This window comes from Chenopodium quinoa, unplaced genomic scaffold (genome assembly GCF_001683475.1).
Source record: "Chenopodium quinoa cultivar QQ74 unplaced genomic scaffold, ASM168347v1, whole genome shotgun sequence".
Taxonomy (NCBI): domain Eukaryota; kingdom Viridiplantae; phylum Streptophyta; class Magnoliopsida; order Caryophyllales; family Amaranthaceae; genus Chenopodium; species Chenopodium quinoa.
Genome location: NW_018745286.1, coordinates 55,988 through 78,151, shown reverse-complemented (window position 1 = coordinate 78,151; position 22,164 = coordinate 55,988). Strand labels below are relative to the sequence as shown.

Here is a 22,164-nt window from a genome sequence, read left to right as displayed (position 1 = left end):
GAAAGTAAAAGAAGATAGGGTGAAATGTAGTAGTATGCTACTACGTGAAGCTCTCATTATATAACCAAAATTTTACAATAAAATATATACATGATGGTATTGTCTCTTATGTATATGATTGCCCTAAGTAAATATCACATGTGAACATAGTTACCAGAATCGGGATTCTACCATGAATCGGTGACTAGGGTAGAATCGAATCGATAAAATCGAATCGTAGAATCGTACGATTCTACAAAATTGTAAAATTGACTTCATAATTTAACTAATGAATACATACATATTTTTCAAGCAATGAGAATGATAATAATATATATTGTTGATAACATAATATCGACAATACAAACATTAGTTAGTTTTAGAAGTAATTTCGCACGCTCAAACCTCAAATAGTACACTATAAACTATAAAGTCAGATTATTGGTACACATTCTTAACCACGAGAGTATGAGACAAATGTTGTTAAATTATGAAAAAAATAACGTTGTTGGCTCGTTAAATGATTTCCCCTAATAAAAAATCCGATGATAATAGAAAACTAAGTGTCAAGTTAGTTCATTTTAACGAGATTTCTAAAGAATGACAACTACAATAAACTCATGTTATAAAAGTGTTTTTTATATGCCCAAAGTGAAGTGCATAAGACTCATAAATACATTCTTATGCCCACAAAATTTAAATGGTTGGATAGAATTTTAAAAGTTATTTAAATTAATGTTTCATAAGCTTTATTATGATTTATATTGAATAATATATATAAGTCATTGACTAAAGTTAGGCTCAAATATGACACCCTTACACTCTTTAGGATATAACATAAAATATATAAATGATATGGGTACGAGACCAAATCTATTAGAAAGTATACCTCAAGACTTCAAGAGCTTTCCAACGATATATTATATGCCCAATTTTGACTTCGCAATCAAAAGTTACGGATTTCGGAAAAGCAGACTTTTTGCAGGATTGGAATAGTTAGAATCGTTATAGAATCGGTAACGATTCCACCGATTCTAACTGATTCTATGAGCAATTCTACATCCTAGCGATTTTACCAACGATTTATATCGTTTAGGTGGATTGGAATTGTAGTCGTACCAAATCGTGGTTTTAATAACATGTGAGCATCACTTTGTATTTTCTTCAACACCCCCTTGAATGTTCACATAAAATGGGGTATGAGCTGTCTCATTAAAAACCTTGTTAGGTAAAACCCTATGGCATAAAAACAATAGCTAGGAAAAAAGAGTACAAAGATATTATATGCTTTGGTATACTGCCCTATTAGAAACCTTGTTAAGAAAAACCTAGTGGGATAAAAACCTGATCGAAGGAAAAAAGAGTGCAGTGCATATAATACTCCCCCTGATTTCAACGTAGTTCACGAAGATGTCGCATTCCGATTTTGTGAACTAATTGCTCAAATTTCTTTGAAGGGAGGGATTTGGTGAACAGATCGGCAAGATTGCCACAAGACTGAATTTGCTGGACATCTATTTTATCTTCCTTTTGCAGATCATGTGTGAAGAATAGTTTTGGGGATATATATATGTTTTGTTCTATCTCCCTTAATATGTTTTTCGGTTACTCGAGAGATGCATGTTGTATTGTCTTCAAAGATGATGGTTGGATTTTTTGTTATTACATTCATTCCACATTCTTCTTGGATATTACTTACATGCATCGACCTTAGCCATACACATTCTCGTCTTGCTTCATAAAGAGCTATCAACTCTGCACTATTCAAGGATGTTGCTCAATGTTAGCTTTGTTGATTTCCATGATATTGCAGTGCTGCCATAAGTGAACGGATATCCAGTTTGTGACTTGGCCTACCTGGCATTTTGTGGATCTGATAAGTATATATCCAGCGTCTGCATACCCAACGAGAGCATCATCTTGTTTTCGTTGATAAAATAAACCAAGGTCTTTTGTCCCTTGTAGGTACCTGAGTAAGTGTCAAACTCCCTTCCAATGTCTATATGTCGGTGCGTTGCTATACTCCTGTACCTGGCTAACAAATTCACAGAGAAAGCTATGTTGGGTCTAGTGTTGTTAGCTAAGTTCATTAAGGCTTCAATTGCACTTAAATATGGTACTTCTAGACCCAAAATTTATTCAATATCCTCTCGGGGTCTGAATGGATCGTTTTTCATGTTCAGAGAACGAACAACCATTAGTGCGTTGTTGTACCAAGCTAACAAATTCACAGCCTGGTGCTGATAACGTGTTAAAAACTTTTTTCCGATACAAATTTTAATCAGTAAATGAGAAAGTGAAAGAAGATGTGGTGAAATGTAGTAGTATGCTACTAAGTAAAGCTACCATTATATAGCCAAAATTTTACAATAAAATATATACATGATTGTACGCTTATGGACTCTTATGCATATAATTGTCTGAAGTAAATATCACATGTGAATTTCACTTTGTATTTTCTTCAACATCTAACAAATTTCATTATTATTATTATAAAGTTATTATATGATGAGTAAATTTTTAGTTTTTGGGGATTTGTTTTTGGTTGGAGTTGCTTTAACATCCATATAAATATAAAAATAAATAAATTAATAAAATCTAAAATCATGCGCCGACCTTCTTAAGTCGCGTGAAATTTACCAATAATTTCCAAGATTCTAGAATAACCCGTACGTATAATTTTCAACGGTATAAAAATATAAAAACCCAACCAACCCCTTAATCAACAGTTTTAGGGTTTCCTGGAGAAAAATTCCCCAATTCAATTGAAGAATTAGATCGTGCAAAGTAGGAAAGATGATTGAGGTGGTGTTGAACGATAGGTTAGGGAAGAAAGTTCGAGTGAAGTGCAACAAAGATGACACCATTGGAGACTTGAAGAAGCTTGTTGCTGCTCAAACTGGTACTCGCGCCGAAAAGATTCGAATTCAGAAGTGGTATACAATTTACAAGGATCATATTACTCTTGAGGATTATGAGATTCATGATGGAATGGGTCTTGAGCTCTACTACAATTGATCTTCTTCTTCATGGTTTTGATTCTCTCTCTTTTCGCTTTTTTCTTTTCATTTTCTGTATTTTGATTGGGTTTTTTTTTTTTATTTTTTATTATGAATATTTGATTGATAATTTGAAAATTTTTTTAACTTTGATTGTTATATTTGGAAATTTTGGTTTGGAATTATGGGTTTCGTTTGTTTGTTGTGATTGGTAAAAATTATTATGGTTTGCTATTTTGGTTGGATTTCTGCTGGTTATTGATTTGATTGTACTTCGAAATTGAAAAATTAAATAGGATAGGGAGGCCGAAAAGTAGCTAAACCCTAACATGTCGGTTGTTTGTCTTGAAGGTTTAATATATAGGGTTTGCCACCAAGTTGTGAGCAATGTAAAAAGTATTTGTTTTGGGATGGACGAAGTGTTATGTGAATTATACAAGCCTCGATATAGCTTTCTTAGTGATCTTAACACTTGCAATCGGTGCTCAGTTATCTGCGCTAACAAATACGGAGTACTAATGAGCTTGTACACGTTTTAGTGTGTCGCATCCTTGCGATGGTGAATTCTAGTTGATTCTTTGTTCCTCTATGGATATATGCTCCAATGTGAAATTAATTAGCTAACAGGAACAAATCTGGAGTGGCTAAAGGTGGCATCTTATGGTGGTAAGACTGTTAACCCTGAGTTAGAGTAATTAAGTGAGAGGGCTACCTCCATCTGTTAGGGACTTTTGGTGATTGCGCGGGGGACTTGTTGGAGATTATGGGGACTAAAAGGAGACAGTTTTTGGGTTATTTGGGACAATCCATTCATCACTGTTACAAATTTGGAGTTTATTACTCATCTAACTATATCAATTAGTGATGTGATTTTAAATTTGGTAGCAATTTCTTATAAGAAAAAAGCTGAACACTAGTTAGATTATAAACTCTGAATTCACTTGTAGTCTATCAAAATTGTAGTTGCTTTTATTTATACTTCTATTTCATAACGCTGAGTGCATGGCTCAATGGCTCATGTTTTCGGTATTCTTAATGCAGGCTGGTGCAGCTGTCATGTATGAATGCGTTGCTCTTTGCTGATTGTATAACCAAAAGTATAAATGGTTACTGACTGTATTTGGTTAACAAATAAATTGCCAAAGCATTCTAGATACTACGTATGTGATTGTCAAATACATTCTAAGACATGTAATTGTCTAAAACTTGTAATCATTCAATACTCCTTGTACTTTGCCTCTGATTTTCCATTACTGTCATACCTGCTTAAATACGTCGTATTATAGTATGCTGATGTTGTGCATTTGAGCGATTTGAATCCCTATTTTGTAAAAAATTTACTAGGTATCCCCAAGCTTTCTCCTTTCCCGTAACACACGTTCAGATATGCCATTGGCTGTAAACAAATGCGCTAAACCCCCTTTTGTCACTTTTGCACTAAGGTGTCGTTTAGTTGACAAAAAAAAAAAAACATGGGAAGTTAAAATTTCTAGGAATTTAAATTCCCTTGTGTTGTTTGGTTGACAAATTTATGGGAAGTGGAAATAAGTAGAAATTCCTAGGAATTTTCACTTCCCACAAAATAGGGGAAGTTAATTACCTAGGGGAGTTTGGAACTTCTTATGGGAATTTCCACTTCCCATGGTTAACAAAACACAATTTAGTATTTCCACTTCCAAGGAATTAGCAATTCCCACATTCAATCAAACGACACCTAAGTCACTTTTGCACTAACCACACATATGTTGAAACAATTACACAAAACTCAATAGTTAATTGATGATTTGTAAGTTTCTAAACTAAAATCTATTTGTAAGTTATCAAATTACCTATAAATCTCACCTCATCGACTACAAAAATTTCGACTATCTTACATAAAGTATGTGTAATCTATCACCCAATATTATATACATAATCTATCACCTACAATTATCAATGCACGATGTCAATGGATGTAAATAGCTAGAACTTCATAATTCAATACGATTATTCAACATTACTTGTTATATACAGTAAGTACTTATATTGATCGATTATGACTAGCACTTGTGGGTACTTAGAAAACGAATGCAGTACTCTTTTCCTATTTGCTTTTTGGCAATTAGGAATGCAATTTATTTATTTGTTTTTTTTTTCTTTTCAAAAAGCCCAAAATAATTCTAACTTTCGATTATTTTTAATAATAATCCGAACTTTAATATGAATTTGCTTCTAATGGTCCCAAGTGACCGATAACCAATTGAGTAGGTAATTTTTTTTTAGTTTAAGTAACACGTGTCACCACGTGATTGGTAAAGTACAAGTTTAAAAATTATTAACACTTAATTGACTATTTTAAAAATTAATTAACAAAAATTTATTTTCAAAATAATAAAAAAAATACCAACTTAAACCCAGCCACCGACACAAAACACCCAGCCACCAACACAAAACACCAACCCAGCCACCTCCACCACCCTTCCTCCCCTGAGCCACTAGCCGCACACCTTCCTCACCATAACTACCTCAACCTCAACCTCATCCATGTCTCTCTTCACTCGCCATAACTACTAGAAGTCCAGAACCTCATCCTTCTCTCTCCTCACTCGCCCGCCTCAACCTGAACCGAAACCCGCCTCAACCACCACCAGCTAAACCGAAACCACCCACACCCACACCGGAAACTCTAACCCCCACCTAAATCGAAACAACCCTTACTCTGGGTAGGATCGACTCTCCCAACCTTACTGCCAACGACCCACTGCTACGGTGAATGCCAATGTTCGAACGCCAAGTGTGCTGGCGCGAAGAGCGGGGCATGTCAACAGAGCCGGTCATAGAACAGATCCTATAACTCGAGAAGGAACAAGAACAACTAATCTAGCAAGTGAGAAGAGAGGAAGAAAGCTTGAGAAGGGAGGAGTATTTTTCCGGGACGGGAAAGGGGGTTTGGTGGGTGGATGGTTCAAGGGAGGGGGATCTGGGCGATCGGAGGCAGGGGTCGGGCTTGCAGGGTAAGCGGCGGGGAAGGTGGTTGAGCTGGTGGATTTTTGTTGAGAGCTGTTGGGTGGTTTTTCTATTAATTAATTACTATTTTTTTTTATTTTCTTATTAATTTTTTTTTTTATTTTTATTTTTTGTCCACTCATGTGCCAGCACGTGTCAAATAACTTGTTATAACAAATTTGATGACCTGTTGGGATCATTGGAAGAAATTCATATCAAAGTTCGGATTATTAAAAAATAATTCAAAATTGAAATTATTTTGGACAAATGAGGCAAAGTTGGGTTATTCTTGTCAATTTTTCCAAATATAAAATGATATTTGAAAAATCTAAAAGCAAGAAATAGAAACGAATCCATCAAGATACCAAATCATAGTTCTCTTTTTAATATGTAGACGAGAATATAAGGTGAAAAATTATTAAACATGTAGAATAATACATTTTTTGATAATGTAATTAATTGCAAATCATCTAAACGAGAGAAAAGTACCATCTACGCCTAAAATTGGTTGCCAAATTCTGTAGAGAAACAAAGAAACTCTATTGCCTTAACTCGGTACTCTTGAAATCTCTCAAATAGATTTTGAGAAGTAAAGAATTTGCCAGCATTAGCCGCAGAGATATCCTTATATTTGCAGTGATAAAATGGCAAAAAAAATTGAGCAGTAAGGATCAAGGCCACCTAAACAACTATAGTTTCAGTTGCTGTGCAAATCAATGGTAGCGTTCATAATTGCCGTCCCTTCAAAATAGACAAATCCCCAGCACCTGTCAAGCGATTTGATCAGGTGATGCATTGTAGGGTGGCAGCCATTCCTTTCTCTAGAAACCTTTATAAAAATCTGTCTATGTTCACGTTCTATCATATCTTAACTTTAGACATTCTTCTTCTAGCATTTACAATTATTGATATAGCAACTATCACCAAAACGACAGCCATGATTAAAGAGATATTTTCCCAGGGTGGAGCCGTAAATGAGTTCATCAGGATGCTGTTTTGTCTTTCCTGCAACTTGAGCTACATTTTGTTAGAGCAAAGTGGTTATTTCAAACTTGCAATTAACAAAGCTTACAATAGCTACACTCATACTGAATATTTTAAACGCATTCATGCAACAACATGACCAATGAGGCAACGAGTCACCAATATCAATATATTTGTCAACAAAGTGAAGTTTAACTAGGGTAGAAATGATCTACAAATCAACAGTCAAGACGCCCTTTGCTCAAGTAAAAAAAGGACTGCTCTTAGATTCCCTAGAATAAAAAGAGAAAATAAAACAGCTTTTGAACAGTCATTAAAGATGTCAATCAACATCAACATATTACTTCGAAGTCCAAAGGCCATAGGATAATGGAGGAGCTGAGACCCTTAAGAAATTGCTTAAGCAAAGGCAAGAATCATCAGAAGTAAATGGCAGCTTGCCAGAGAATGAAATCAAGGATTGAGCATAAAAAAGAAAAAGGCAAATATTAGAAGTGGAAAATTACACCTTGACCATTCTGGAAAAGAATTGGTTCTAGCTAACTGAAAATAACAAATTTCAAAAACGAATATAGGCAACATGATTGTGTTTCTTCTAATTAGTATTCTTGAGCAAAATTTTATGATTTGGAGAATAAGAGACTCAGATTACAGAACTCACCAACTTCTGCACTGTCTGCTCATGTTGCCTGGCAAAGAGTTTTTGAGCATACTTGTAAAGCTCCATATCAAGTCTATTCAGTGAAATTATCTGCTCAATAACTGATTCTGGCACCTGATGGCGTGCCTGTAATGTAAGACTCCAGAGTGTCAGTGAACACCTACTGTCTACTACCCACATTGGTAATCTACAAAATATGATTGCTCAAGATAAAATTGAAAGTAACAGCAGTTAATCCTCGTTTTCCTATGATCCTACAGGATTGCAAAAATGATCATTTAAATAAAAAAAAAAAACAATTTTTTTTGCCCAAGTAAAATGTTCTGCTAACATAAACCAAAATGCTCACAAGGCTTAACAAACTTTGTTATGACCTTACAACTGTTACACACCTCTTTTGTGTAGTTCACAGGGGAAATTTTTTTCAGAGAAGTGATTCGCCGTTGTGACTGCGACTTCCGCAAATTACCAATGCACGATTGGTACGTTCCCATAAGTTTCCCAACAGTCATTTCCTGCATGGCTTAAACACAGTTAGTTACATGCTTCAAGATAGAAATAGGATGTAAATGATATAGGACAATCAAATTATCAAAGAGATCAATCTTATAATGCTTACACTTTTTCTAAACTCTCCATCCGCATTTGGTATGTTGCTTGGGCTTTCATCAACAGAAATGCTCTGTAGAGCAGGCAGCAGGAAGCATGACAAATTGAGAAAACTATTGCAAATGCTCTTAAATGGAAGTACTAAAAAACAGTATTACAACTAACCGTGTGTTGACCATGCTGAGATTCAGACGCTGCATGTGAATAGCTTTGTTCTGCAGAATTTTTGAAGTGTCAGAATCAATCCTTTTGATGCATCAGACCCCTAATATTACATAATAGGTAAATAATAACTTGGAATTGAGTTTACACTTGCATTCTATCAAAGTCATTGCTCCTAATTTTATGTTCTATTTTGACTTCCATGTTTGCCAACTCACAACTTCGACAACTAATATCATTGACTATCTTACTATATATTACACTTTGTTTGGATCGAAGGAAATGGAGGGAAAGGAAGGGAAGGGAAATGGAAGGATGGCTTATCTTTCATTTGGATAACAAATGCAAAAGGAAAGGAATTGGAGGGGAGAGAAATTGTAAGAAATTGATCTCTCCAACAATGGAGAGACTTGGAAGGAAACTCATTGTTCTTCCCTCCCCTTCCCACCCTTCCCCTCCCTCCCCTTCTTTTCCTTCCCCTTTCCCTATCCAAACACACTGTCAGTTTACTAATTTAAAAAAAAATAAATAAAAAAAATGCTGATTTAGAAAACAAATGTTGAGACAGTAGATATGCTCCAGATCCAGTTTCAAATGTATCTGGAGCATGGTGACAGTGTTACTAATAAAAAAAAAATATTGATTTAGAAAACAAATGGTGAGACAGATCCAAAAACCTTGGAACACTTTAAAAAAATTTGGAGCGTTGTTGTCCCTCCCAACACCCCCCCCCCCTCTCCTAACGAATAGGAAATATGCTCCAGATCCAGTTTCAAATGTATCTTGGAGCATGGCAAAAGGATAAACTTTCCCCAACTTGAAATATTTTTAATTTGCAATTAGTGACTCAAAAACTCAAAAGGGAACCAACATTTGCTGATGGAGTAAACCCGACATTCCTCAAGGATCAAGTTGGCAGCTGAGATAAGAGAAATTTCATCCTTTTGAGGTTTATTAAAATAGAGTTCGCGAAATGCCAAAATCAAATTTTAAAAAAGTACTTAGTACTTAATATAGTCCCATATAACAGTAATAACACCACAACACCTAACTCAATTTATTAATAAGTCAACTAAAATCCTGTACTCAAAGGGATATACCTTCAATTATGTTAATGCTCAAGGATTTTACAACTTTCTATGCTTCCTCTGGCCTGTGTTCCAATCACAGTAAGTCACGAAGTCCGCCCTCTATTTGGTTAAACTCCAGCACTATATTAATGATAAAAATTCTCTGGTTTCATTCTGGGCACTTTCCCTTTAGATGTAAAAGGGTTACACAACTTAACCTAAGTAATTATTAAAAGCCAAAGTCAGCCTACTTATGTTTAGACACGATTCATAGATAAGACATACATAAATGATGCTGTGGTTCTATGCACCTCTCTTACAGATTATACTGCGGCTAATATCTGCTGTTGTGTTACTTGAGTTGTTTACTGGCCTTCTGTTTTTGTCTAGCCTAAAATGATTATGTTAATGCCATGAACAAGAAAAATACTATTTAGGAAGGTAAAGCCTCCTACAATATATATCTCCCAATCACATGCAATCTTGTTTGCAGATCTAATACTGGGGAGGGCAGAAAATAATAAACGGCATGAATAGATGGTTTTGGTAGGAATCAGATAGGGTTTGGCAAGGAGAACAGCAGAAATTAGGGAGAAATGCTAAGATAGATGGCTGTATATTGATTAAAGCAATAAAAAAATACAACTCCTTACTTTCGAGAGGCAAGGTCTCTCCCACAAAACAAAACAAAACCCAAAAATAGAAGAGGACTTATAGAAGTTCCAATATCAAGATAAAAGTTTCAATCTTATATAGAAGACTTATATATATATATATATATATATATATATATATATATATAGATATATATATATATATATTTACATATACACACACACACACACACACATATATATATATACATATATATATATTTATATATATCAAGATAAAAGTTTCAATCTTAAAGCAGTCCTAACACCCATAACAAACTCCTTTCTAACAGAACACAGTCAGATAGAATCTTTCATAACAAAAAGAATTGAATTAATTGACAGCCCTCAAGAGCTCAAGTGGAGCTAACTGACTTTGGTGCCTTTTTCTTACGTGCATAAAGTGAATAGTAGAGAAGGTTAAGGCTGATTCCTTGCAGGTTTGCTAATCCTAAAGGGGCTTATACTGCTGCTTGTAGTTACTACTATAGGGTAGTGAAGAAGGCAAGGTTTAGTGGGCCAATTAAAATTGTAAGAATTAAGTATTCCTAGATATAGATCCTTCTGTTGATTTATGATGCAGAGCAGAATTAATACAAGGAAACATAGGTCTATATAGGGACAAAGATAAGGTTCATAATCTTATAAGAGAATTTAACTCTGAGAGCATGTCCCACTTAAAGTTTAGCTGGTAGAAAGCTGAAAATGTAAAGGCATAATGCTAGATTGCAACAGGGATAAAAACAAATGAGATTGAGTAGAAGAGGACTTATAGAAGCCAGAAGCATTGAAGTTGGAAGATGGTATGTAATGTCATCCTAGCTATCTGGGAAGCCCTCACATCTCATATTTAAGAGGGACAAGCAAATATTACTAGAAGCTAGAGTCGTTCTTAGCCATCATTGTTATATAAGTTGAGGCCAAATTGAAGTTGTACTGCCTAGAGCAATTAGCATTATGCTATGAATTAATATAATTCAAAGCATATAATGTAGCATCATGCAAATGGGAAGGAGTATCTGGTAGTGCAATATAATTCAGTTAATAGTGTCTTATGGAGGAAGATAAGTGAGTTAGTTAGAGGAGTAATACTATAATTAGAGAGGATTAGGCAGCGATTAGCATATGGAATATTAGTATTTTGGGTTAGCTTAAATTGGGAGAGAATCCACCTGTTGAAAGTAAAAAATATCACACATTTGCTGTAATTTCCTACTGTTATATATATATATAAAAAAAAAAAAAAATCATCTTCGTTTTCCTATTTTCTGTCATTAATGGTGCTTAAGCTCAGTTGATTCTTAGCAGTTAGCAAATTATATAGGAACTGACTTGAATATTTGTATAAAATATGAACTTTTCATGGTTGTTTATATGATTAATTGGCCTGGTTAAGAAAATTACCAACTAGGTACCCCCTGCCACAACCAATCCACCTTCTGATCACAAAATATTCATCAAAACTGAAAAATCTCTGTACAGCTGACCTGTTATATTATTAGCTTGATGGTCCATGCTAAAATTTGATCCTACCAACTGAGAAATGACTTGTGCACCAACTACATGTGCAAATGTTGTTGCAGATCCTTTGTGGTCTTCAGTCAATCCAACATATAACATATTGTCCAACCTCCTCTGAAAGATTTGAAAAACAAAAAGAATAAAATAGGGAGCATATAAGGCTGCACCAGGTGCAAACTCTAGGGTATATGTGTCAGCAAAACATCCAAGAGCAGAGAAAATCATGCTACCTTTGCCACATCAAGCACAGAATCCCCCAGAGAATGATACTTCTGAACACAAGTACGCACTTCATGTGACTCCGCTAAATTAGAATTATTTGTTAGTCCAGCAACCTGCAGCCAATTGTAGAGAAAATTTTTACTACATGTCAACAAGAATATGAAGTTAGAAGAACAGGCAGATCCCAAAATAGTACACAACCATGGCAACACAAACAGGTCAGCAATCCAATAGTAAGATATCATTGCACCCTGAAAAACCATAGAGTTGCATTGTCCTTCAGAATTAATTAAATGGATGCAAATGAGCATAGCCAGTCAAACTGAACCACCTCTGATCCAACGAACCATCAGATCAAAGAATGAGGCTTATAGCTATCACAATTTTAAAGAGCAGCATAGCGACTGTACAAAAGAACAATGCTGATTAAGAAGAACCAAGCAGAGATACCTGAAAAGTGGCCCCATTGTGAACAATATCCAAAGCAATTGGATCATTAATGTATTGAAGCAGCGGCATAGCAAAGTCTTCCATATTGTATGAGTCTTTACTAACATGATTTAGATTCTGACTCAGCCTAGCATCTCTCTGTCCATGTAAACAAACAATAATATCAAGAGTTTGAGTTGAGCATCTAAATCTAAACATTCTAGGATCCCAATCAGGCACAAATCCCAACTTTATAAAGCATATGAAAACAATATCATTAACTTCAAAAATTAGAAAATTACAAAAAAAAAAAAAAAAAAATAAAATAAAATTCAAGAGCACTGCTACGATCTAGTTTCCAAGAATGCATACAAGGATACATAGTCTACCAACTTTGTAACTTCTCAAACACACTATATGAGAATACACCAATATTTGCCATGAAATTGAGGCATTATGCACTTATATCTCTAGCAGCAATCATAACACAAACTACAAATAAATTGAGAAAATGTAAGAGAGAGAAGATGATTGAGTGAGGAGTAACGATGTGCGAATATCATTATATAAAAGCAAACATACAGTAATTATCAACATGTCACATGGTCTAAGTGTCCACCAATTCTACCTCTAGCTCCATTTGGTTTTCATGAGATCATGTTCAATGGGAAATGGCTTCCATGGAAGATATTTTTCAAGGGAAGCACTATTGGACACTAGCTTTCCTTTGTTTGGTAGCATACCAGAAAAGTTATGGAGAAAAGTAAACTGGAAGTAAAAGGGAGAGGATGGATGGGAGGAGAGAATAAGAAAGACAAGGAGTAGAGTGGAAAATGTGTTAATTACTTACAAAAGGAAATTGATTTCCACCCTTGGGAATATTGCTTTTCATCCCTTTAGATACCAAATAAAAGAAAATGGTTAACACCCAACCAAACACTATATGTTTCTAACAAGATACTTATATAGTGAAATTAAAAAAGTGGTTGCCGTGGCAGGCATAGTGGACACTAGGAAGACAGCATGATTGGGAATATGCACGATAAAAGCTTATAGAAAAGATAATATACCTAATCAAAACATCAATGGACAACTAAAACAGGTATTTTTAGAAATTTATGATTTTTACTAAGGTTATTTTCTCCTCTAATTTATTTATACAAGTATTAGCAAAGATAATTAAGTTTAATATAAATTCAGCAAAATTAAGTTAAGCAGATTGATAAGCTAAGTTAAGCAAAAGCAAGTCCAGTTAAGCAAAAATAGGTTAAGTAAGAAAAGATTTTACTTATTTATTTTTTACAGACGGAAAAGAAAAAAGGAGAACAAAGCCTAAATGCATTCCAATAATCTTTTACGAGGCATCCTTGAACACATGCCAAAAGATGATCTGGTAACTTAGCATCAAAGGCTCACATGTGCCATTGTAATTGTAATAGCCAGTCAATAGGTATCACCACCACTGCAATAGCTTCATTTGGAGTAGCATTTCTAGTATTGTCATCACTACCACATACTGCAGGGTAAATGACAGCCCAAAGAAGAAGCAGAGCATAAGAGGAGATTCCCCCCCTCCCCCTTTTCAGACATGAATCTTGTAGAGTGCAAGGGAATGAAATTCATTCGAGATGAAATGTTTATTGAGCACTGTACTTGTGATCTTTTATTAACTTTCCAGCAAGATCCCTTAACTCCCTCTGCAAATTAAAAGCTCTAAATGACATGAATGCAGTTGAAGCAATTAAAGCAACGTGGTAATATAAAAGTAATTATAACAACCTTGACACCATGCATATGAATTTTCACCAATTAATAAAAATAAGAGAAGAAACAATAGTAAGCCATACCCTAGCAAATAGGTCTTCTCTCATCCATGGAACCAAATACTTCCATGGCCATATATCTAGTGTGCTAACCACATTGTTTTTCTTTCGCAAACGTCCAGCCATTTGTATGGCAGAAGTTAAGTTAGGATGCACCAAAAATCTAGCAGCTACTTCAATTGAAAATTCATATGTACTGAATACACGATCAACTGGGTTTCTTAATATTGTCACCACTGATGTCTTATCCTGTGGTAGCTTAGTCATCATGCTATAATCATCATGAGTGACTAGCAACCTGCAATGAGCTTTTCTGCAGAAAAACAGAGAAGATATTCATAATTTGTACACCATGATTGGAAAATGCAAGAGATTCCTACCAATAAACAACTAAAAAGGAATAATTGGGTTGAAGAAAATATAAATAAAATAAAATGAGAGCAGTTAGGATAAAAAGTATAAATTACAAAATAAACAAGATACATAAGGTCCTTTTTATTAAAGGTATTTTTAAAGGAGCAGCAAATCAACACAAATTAGTAAATTACACAATTGATCATTTTGAACAGTTTGTTCCTACAACAATTAAAAGATTCATCAACAGTGAACATCATAACGGAGGTGTAGGATTGGGAATGACACTTTCTAATTATATTTTTAGATTTATAGTGCTATTTAAAAAACATAGCAAGTAGTGTTGACGTGACTTTGATAAACACAGAGCTACCAGTAAGACAAGGATCTTCTTCATATATGAAGAATAACAATGTTGAAGTCTCAAAAGTAATCCACGGACATAACTAAATGAAGCTACAACTTCCTGCCAAAGATCTTCTCCAAATTCATCACTAAGCTCACACTTAGGCAAGGAACAAGTAGAAGATCAAGGGGGGTTACAGTTTGCTGAAAAGGTTCAAAGCTTTAACTTCTTTCGCTTCTTTTTTTTTTTTTTTTTTTTTTTTTTTTTTTTTTTCTATCAATCAAAGAGTCTATTAATCCTCCGGGGTCTCAAGCCAAGTTCAAAACAAAATAATTACATATCTTTGACAAAATATCTCAAGCTAACATCAATAAAGTATCATGTGACTATGAGAGGTATTATTTGGTTCATCACAATGAGTAACTTAAGATATCAAATCTTACATTTTTTTAATAAATATGTAACTAAAGATATTAATGGTCAACAGAGTGCATTAAAGACTGTAACAAAGCATGTGTAGCCATTTCAGTAAAGTGGAGGGAGAAAAAATCTGGCACAAAAAAAAAAGAAAGAAAAAAGAAGCAGCAAGATTCAAAGTGACATCATAGGAAATCATTATTATATTCATTTGTTTGATGCTTACTCTTTGTAAAAATCTTCCAGTAAGTTTTTTGTACACCACTGAAATTTATACATTTACTCTATAAAAGAACCCACAATTCTCAGGTTCAAATTGTGCAACAACCTTATTCAAATTGTGAATCTTCTCATTCATTGTGAAGTAGCTAATGGATGTGGAATATTAAATCAAGAGTCTGGCATATGCAGCTTCCCTGTCATCACAAGGATAACCTCTACCCCCTCAACCTACTCCAGGTGGGAACCTTTCTTGTCTTTTCTGCTTTTGCACAATTAGAGCCTTTCAGGCATTGATGTTAATGCTTGATGCATTACCAGCCGGTTGTTGGAGCGACGCGGGTTAACAACTTTGTCGTGCAAATTCCTAAAGGTTGATTGGATTCCGTCCTAATTAAGGTCTTATAGATGTTGCAATAGGGCATAGTCTCTCCAAAAGCTCTTTCTCCTATGGCAATACCATGTTATAGGAACATGGAAAGCTAGAGCTCCCTTTCCATGAAAATTCCCATCGGATCAAGGCATAGAATCATTATGACCTCATAATTACAGTGCGTGGCATGGGACCTATCTTTACTTCTCTATTTTTGCACAATTAAATGGATCTTCTATCACATAATTATGATATCAAAAGATATACTACTTAAACACCCATATAGTATCATATTTCTGTGTACTTCCATATGATCACACATTCAAAACTCAAATTTTCAACAACGAAAGCCATTGAACCTCAAATTTAACAGATGATCATAGCAACATTTCGCAAATAGAAAAGGAGAATGTAAGACAAGTTATCTACTGTTGTCGCACAAAATTCATTAACACATGTTGAAAATGATGCTTGAACTTCTACCACCAGTACCTGAAGTGATATTGACACCAGTGTATTACATATACTCTCTCCTTGCCCATTCATTTATAACAAAAGAGATGAGCCAGCCAAACTGGGGAAGGGGTAAATGGTATAAAAATAACATTATAGACTAGCAAAGGAAAATGGAAAAACTGATACCTAGGATTGAACCGCAATTTGTCATAGGAACGAGGACATTCCAGCTTCGAAGAGTACAACTTTTTCAAGAAACTGAAAACAAACAAATGTTGTAATTTCCTTTTTCAACCAAAATAAAAATTGCAGCTTCCAACACTTTACCAGACAATTCAGTTACCAGTGAAAGTATGTGCGTCCTCCAGTCCTTGGTATATGTAGGAAGAACAACAGGTCACGAAGCGCATGTTTATCTTCTTTAACTTCCTGACTAAGTTGAGAAGCAGCCCAATTGTTTACAGCAATCTCACAGTGTTGGTAGTCAACTTCATCAGAAGAGGCATTTACGAGCATAAAAACTGAAAGATTGACAAGAGAAGAGGACAATATTCACCCAAAAGTCAAAACCTAAATACATGCAACAATAAAGCTTCACTATTGCACACAATACATTAACACCGGAAACAAGCTTAAATAACGAAACAACGATACATAAACTGCTCGCCACATTAATAGGACAACAAAATCTCAAGTTTCATCTACATTGCAAATTCCTACCATCTCAACGATACCCCCAACCAATACCCGGCAGAAAAGTCAAGAAAAAGGATTGACATTCTGGGGTGAAGCAGTTAAGTGTGCAGTGTGAGCTCCATCAATTCCCCTCGCCATTACAAAGACAAGGTTAATTGTTCTATTAATTGCAACTTCTTATCATCTCTGTCACATGCTAAGTAGCCTAAGTTTTATACTAATCGTTACCTACCACAATCCTCCTCCTACACCCGGGTTAACGACCGGAACTGAGTCTCCAAGTCAATACATTTCATATTCTCATACACTATAAAACTAAAATTCTCCTACTCCAATTATAAGAAGACTATAAAGATATTGCATTTGAAGCCATTGAAAGGAAAAATTCAAAGCAATCAAAGAACAGCGGAAAATGCAGCAAAAACAGAAGTACCTGATCCAATAATCAAAAGCGGGACAATCCATTTTAAATTAAAATCCATCAAACTTGAAGAATTAACACCTATTTAATTGCTGAAACAACAAAATTAGACAAATTTCAGTAACACACTACAAATTCATATCAAAATTCTCCAAATAAATCAAATTTAAAGGAAATCTTAAGTAGAAATTACCAGAATTTATTCTGCAAAAATTGTGAAAGATGAAAACCCTAAAAATTGAAAAGGGGAGAAAAAAAGTAAGATCATATAATAATAGTCAACATGGAAAGCATCAAAGCAAGGATATAGGAGGGCAGAATCTCGTGGAGGTGAAAAAATTGTCGGAAAAATGAGCAGAGCAGACCAAAGAATGTGGTGTTGGTTCCCAAAAGGTGCGGATTCCGAGTGGAATTTGCCGGGAAGAACAGAGAGAGGAGAGAGAAAATAAGCGCACTTCTTATTATTGTTGTTGTTGGTGGTGGACTGGTGGTGAGTGGACTGGTGGTGAGGACTAGTTTAGAGAACGAGAAGGGTAAATTGGGAAGTGGATTGTGAAAAAAGTCAACTCTGTAAGAATGAGATTTTGAGATTTGATTATGGTTGAGCAAAAAAAGAAAAAAAAAAGTCAAATTTGGAAAATATGATTAGTACTCTTATGATCCGACATTTTTTTTTTTAAGAAACGACAGCCATATTATAAAATTAATCAAGATTCAATTCCGCCAAAGAAATAATACTTTGGGGGAAAGGACCCAAACGAACAAGCTCAGAGTTATTGCTGGTTTCCCACCTTGCTACTAGGTGAGCCACCGTATTACAAGATCTTTTAACATGAGTAAAAGTATACTTATTAAACAACAAGCTATCATTTCTAATATCATCAAAGACTAGATGAATAGGAGACATTCCATGGTCTGCTGTCTTCACAGGAAGAACGACAATAAGAGCATCAATTTCTACCTTAATTCGATTGTGTCCAAGACTTCTCGCCACTTGCAAAGCATATCTGATCGCCATAGCTTCAACCACCTCCGGGGACGTATAGTGCGCAACCTTTACATCAGCAGCCACTAGTTTGCCTTCAGCATCGTGGATGGCCACACCCAGCCCCACCTTACACCCTGCCAATACATGAGCATCCGAGTTCATTTTGACCCAACCGTGCCCCGTTGTTATCAGGATCGAGATCTTACTTTGGATTGGAAAAGGGTGATAGGATCGGATCAGTAAAATTGGATCGTAGAATCGTAAGATCCTATAAAACTCGTAAAAGAGGTGATAAAGACAATAATAATACTTATTACATGTGATTTGTGGTAAAATTGATACTAAAACCAATAATTTTGAAATAATTAACCATGTTTACAACAATATAACCCAAAAAAAACTTAAAATACTAAATAATTTAAAAATCTAGTAGGATCGTACGATCCTACACGATCCCACGCGATCCTATCCGATCCTACCAAACTTTGGCTAAAACTCCTCATAATTTAGTTGATTTGCAGAATCGGCTAGGATCGATGGGATCGTACGATCCTATCAATCCTATACGATCCTACCTAATCCTACTACGATCCCACCTTAATTGCGATTTTAATAATGATACGGATCATTTGGTAAAAATTGGATCCTAGGATCGTACCCCGGCTTACACCAGCGACCACAAGTTGCAGGCTGTGCCAGACTAGGGGGAGCTAGCAGCACTCTCTTAGCATATATGTTGTAGTCATGAACCATCCTCACAAAACCCGCAGTCAACATCACACCATTCGGATTCTCACCTTAAAATAGAGTTAGGTTCCTCCCTCTCCAGGCAACCCACATCAAAGCAGCCATCGAACACACCACCCCCGCATCATATTTCTTGCAAGGCCATAACCACAGTTCAGCAAAGTTCTCAAACGGCGCATCATCCAAATTTGCTTTCAACTCGCTGTAATGCCATATGTTCCTAGCAACCACGCAATCAAATAATGCATGATAGATGGTCTCAGTCACCCCACATAATTGGCAAATAGCATCAGATGTGATATGATGATGCATCAGCCTCTCCTTCACCGCCATATTCCCCTTTACCGCACTCCAAATGAAGTGTTTTAATTTCGGAGGTCCCCTTATGTTCTAAACAGCACGCCACACCTCATCATTCGCCACCACATCGATCACACTAATCGGACCAAGCTTTGCAAGCCAATAACCTGATCGAACCGTATAAATTCCATTCTTGGTAAATCGCCAAAACTGAATATACTGCTGTTGTCTTTGTGCCAAAGGTACTGCTAAAATAGTACTCTTCACCTCCTCATCAAACAAGCTCTCCAACACATTCACATTCCACTCCATATTATCAATCGACATTATAACTCTCACTGGCAGGTCTTCATTAGCACTTGGAAGTCGGGGGGGAGATAACTTTCCCTTTCTTAATTAACCAACAATCCTTCCAGACCTTGATACTAGCACCGTTGCCTACTGTGAACTTGGTGAAATGCATCGACTTGAGGAGTCGTATTGGTATGCTAGATCGAGAGCAAATGAAATGAAGGATGGGGACAAAAATGCATCATATTTTCATTGGAAAGCTATCCAAAGAAAAAAAAATACGATCAATGGGCTTCTCGATACAAATGATGAGTGGCGTGTGGGTGAAATTGAAATATGCTCCATTGTGTCTGATTATTTCTCAGAGCTCTTTGCCTTTAGTAACCCAACAGGTATGGAGGAAGCGGTGGCTGGTTTGGAACGTCAAGTGTCGGACGAAATGAATGATAAATTAAATGCAGAGCCGACGGGAGAGGAAATAAAAAATGCTTTGTTCCAAATGCACCCTAATAAGGCACCCGGAATCGACGGTATGCATGCTTTATTTTTTCAGAAATTTTGACATATTGTTGGTCCTGATATTGTCTTGCTTGTGAAAAATTGGTGGATGGGGAATGTGGATTTGTATAAAATAAATAGAATGTGCATTGTCCTTATTCCGAAATGTAATGACCCAAAAATGATGTCAGAGTTCAGGCCGATTAGTTGTTGTAATGTGATTTATAAAACAATATCTAAAGTAATGGTGAACAAACTGAAACTGTTTCTGAATGATATTATCTCTGTGAATCAAAGTGCTTTTGTACCGGGTCAGTTGATTACGAATAATGCCCTTATTGCATTTGAAATTTTTCATTCAATGAAGAGGAGTGGGGAAGGGAGAAATGGTTTTGTAGCTCTGAAATTGGACATGTGTAAGGCGTATGACAGGGTGGAATGGAGCTTTCTTGAGAGTGTTATGATGAAATTAGGTTTCTGTGATGGATGGATTAGGAGAGTATTGGATTGTACAGGAATTATGTCATTTACTTTTAAGGTGAATGGTGTCGTTTCGGGTTCTGTGATTCCGAGTCGGGGCCTTCGTCAGGGTGATCCTATCTCTCCGTACCTATTTTTATTGTGGGCTGATGCCTTTTCGACTCTTATTTCAAAAGCTGCGAGTGAAAAATGCATTAGTGGGGCTAACGTAATGATGCTCCAAGAGTGTCACATTTATTTTTTTTGGCGATGCTAGTATCCTTTTTGCAAAAGCTACTCTGCAGGAATGTTCGAAAATTGCTGATATAATCAGTTTATATGAAAGAGCATGTGGTCAAAAAGTTAATTTGAGTAAGACAGACGTGGCTTTCAGTAAACGTGTGACTGGGAATAGGAGGCAAGCAATTATTGAGGCTCTTGGGGTGAAAGAAGTGGACAGGCATGAGAAGTATCTGGGTCTCCCGATGATCATTGGTAAATCAAAAAAAGTTGTCTTTGCAGGGCTAAAGGAGAGGATATGAAAGAAACTGAATGGTTGGAAAGAACGTTTGTTGTCAAAACCAGGTAAAGAGGTACTTATCAAGGCGATTGCTCAGGCTATACCAACTTATATGATGAGTATCTTTAAAGTTCTGGATGGTCTTATTGACAAAATTCACTCTTTGCTTAGTCGGTTTTGGTGAGGCTCGAGAGAAAACGAAAGGAAACTTCATTGGTAGAGTTGGGATAATTTATGTCGATTAAAGTCAAAGGGTGAAATGGATTTCCGTGACCTCAAAAGTTTTAATCAAGCTCTCTAGGCAAAGTATGTTGGAGGCTTCATACAAATAAGAGTTCGTTGCTCTATAAAATTCTCAAGGCAAGATATTTTAAGTAGTCCGATGTGTTAGAAGCTAATAGGGGACATGATCCTAGCTATTCATGGAGGAGTATGCGGGGAGCAAAATCCTTGCTTAGAAACGGATTAATGTGGACCCGAAATCTGCTCACATTTTCGTAACATATTGGCGTCAACATGAAACTTTGAGCTTCTTGAAGTGCATTCTCAAGATTGCGAATTTTTTTCTTCACATCACCAAAAGCTTTAGACGCCCACTTCTTGAGTTTCTCTGTGCATAGAGCAATGCGCCTGAGAGGCTCGGTCCCCTCCCCCTCACTCCATGCGTTAGACACCATCGTTACACACTCCTCATTGAAGAGCCACAAAAATTCGAACCTGTAGACACCTGATTATGTCTCCCCAAAAATCGAACCTAGTGATGAGTACCTTTCACGTTTTGATTGACGAGTTCGGTAAAGAGTTGAAGAATCTCGCAAAGTTTCCTTAAGCATTGACCATATTTTTAACCTTATATAAAGTGTTTTAATCCAAAATCATTCATTTCATGTCCTTAAAACCCAAAATCATCCATTTTATGTCCTCAAAATCATTCATCATTTCGTGCCCAATTTATAAAAAACGTCAAACTTGATTATTTTGG

At 35.8% G+C, this 22,164-nt stretch overlaps 2 protein-coding genes across 5 annotated transcripts; one reads left to right on the top strand and one right to left on the bottom strand.

Moving 5' to 3' along the window:
* Nucleotides 1-2,655: 2,655 nt before the first annotated feature.
* Nucleotides 2,656-4,266, top strand: LOC110711954 (ubiquitin-like protein 5). The gene is made up of 2 exons (XM_021890391.1): nt 2,656-3,011; nt 4,020-4,266. The coding sequence occupies exon 1, from the start codon at nt 2,776-2,778 to the stop codon at nt 2,995-2,997; it is 222 nt and encodes a 73-aa protein (XP_021746083.1). The 5' UTR covers nt 2,656-2,775; the 3' UTR covers nt 2,998-3,011; nt 4,020-4,266.
* Nucleotides 4,267-6,366: 2,100 nt separating this feature from the next.
* LOC110711830 (protein-tyrosine sulfotransferase-like) lies at nt 6,367-18,034 on the bottom strand. 4 transcript variants are annotated; one of them, XM_021890260.1, is made up of 13 exons: nt 17,573-18,034; nt 17,392-17,471; nt 16,606-16,783; nt 16,449-16,520; nt 14,122-14,410; nt 12,296-12,433; nt 11,854-11,958; nt 11,590-11,737; nt 8,383-8,432; nt 8,228-8,290; nt 8,001-8,123; nt 7,609-7,734; nt 6,367-6,980 (listed from the first exon to the last, which is right to left on the bottom strand). In XM_021890260.1, the coding sequence occupies exons 2-13, from the start codon at nt 17,438-17,440 to the stop codon at nt 6,825-6,827; spliced, it is 1,497 nt and encodes a 498-aa protein (XP_021745952.1). In that variant the 5' UTR covers nt 17,441-17,471; nt 17,573-18,034; the 3' UTR covers nt 6,367-6,824. The 4 variants fall into 4 exon arrangements, with proteins under 4 accessions (XP_021745952.1, XP_021745953.1, XP_021745954.1 ...); XM_021890261.1 differs by having other exon boundaries at nt 6,367-6,974; XM_021890262.1 differs by having other exon boundaries at nt 6,367-6,968; nt 17,573-18,033.
* Between the last annotated feature and the right edge of the window lie 4,130 nt (nt 18,035-22,164).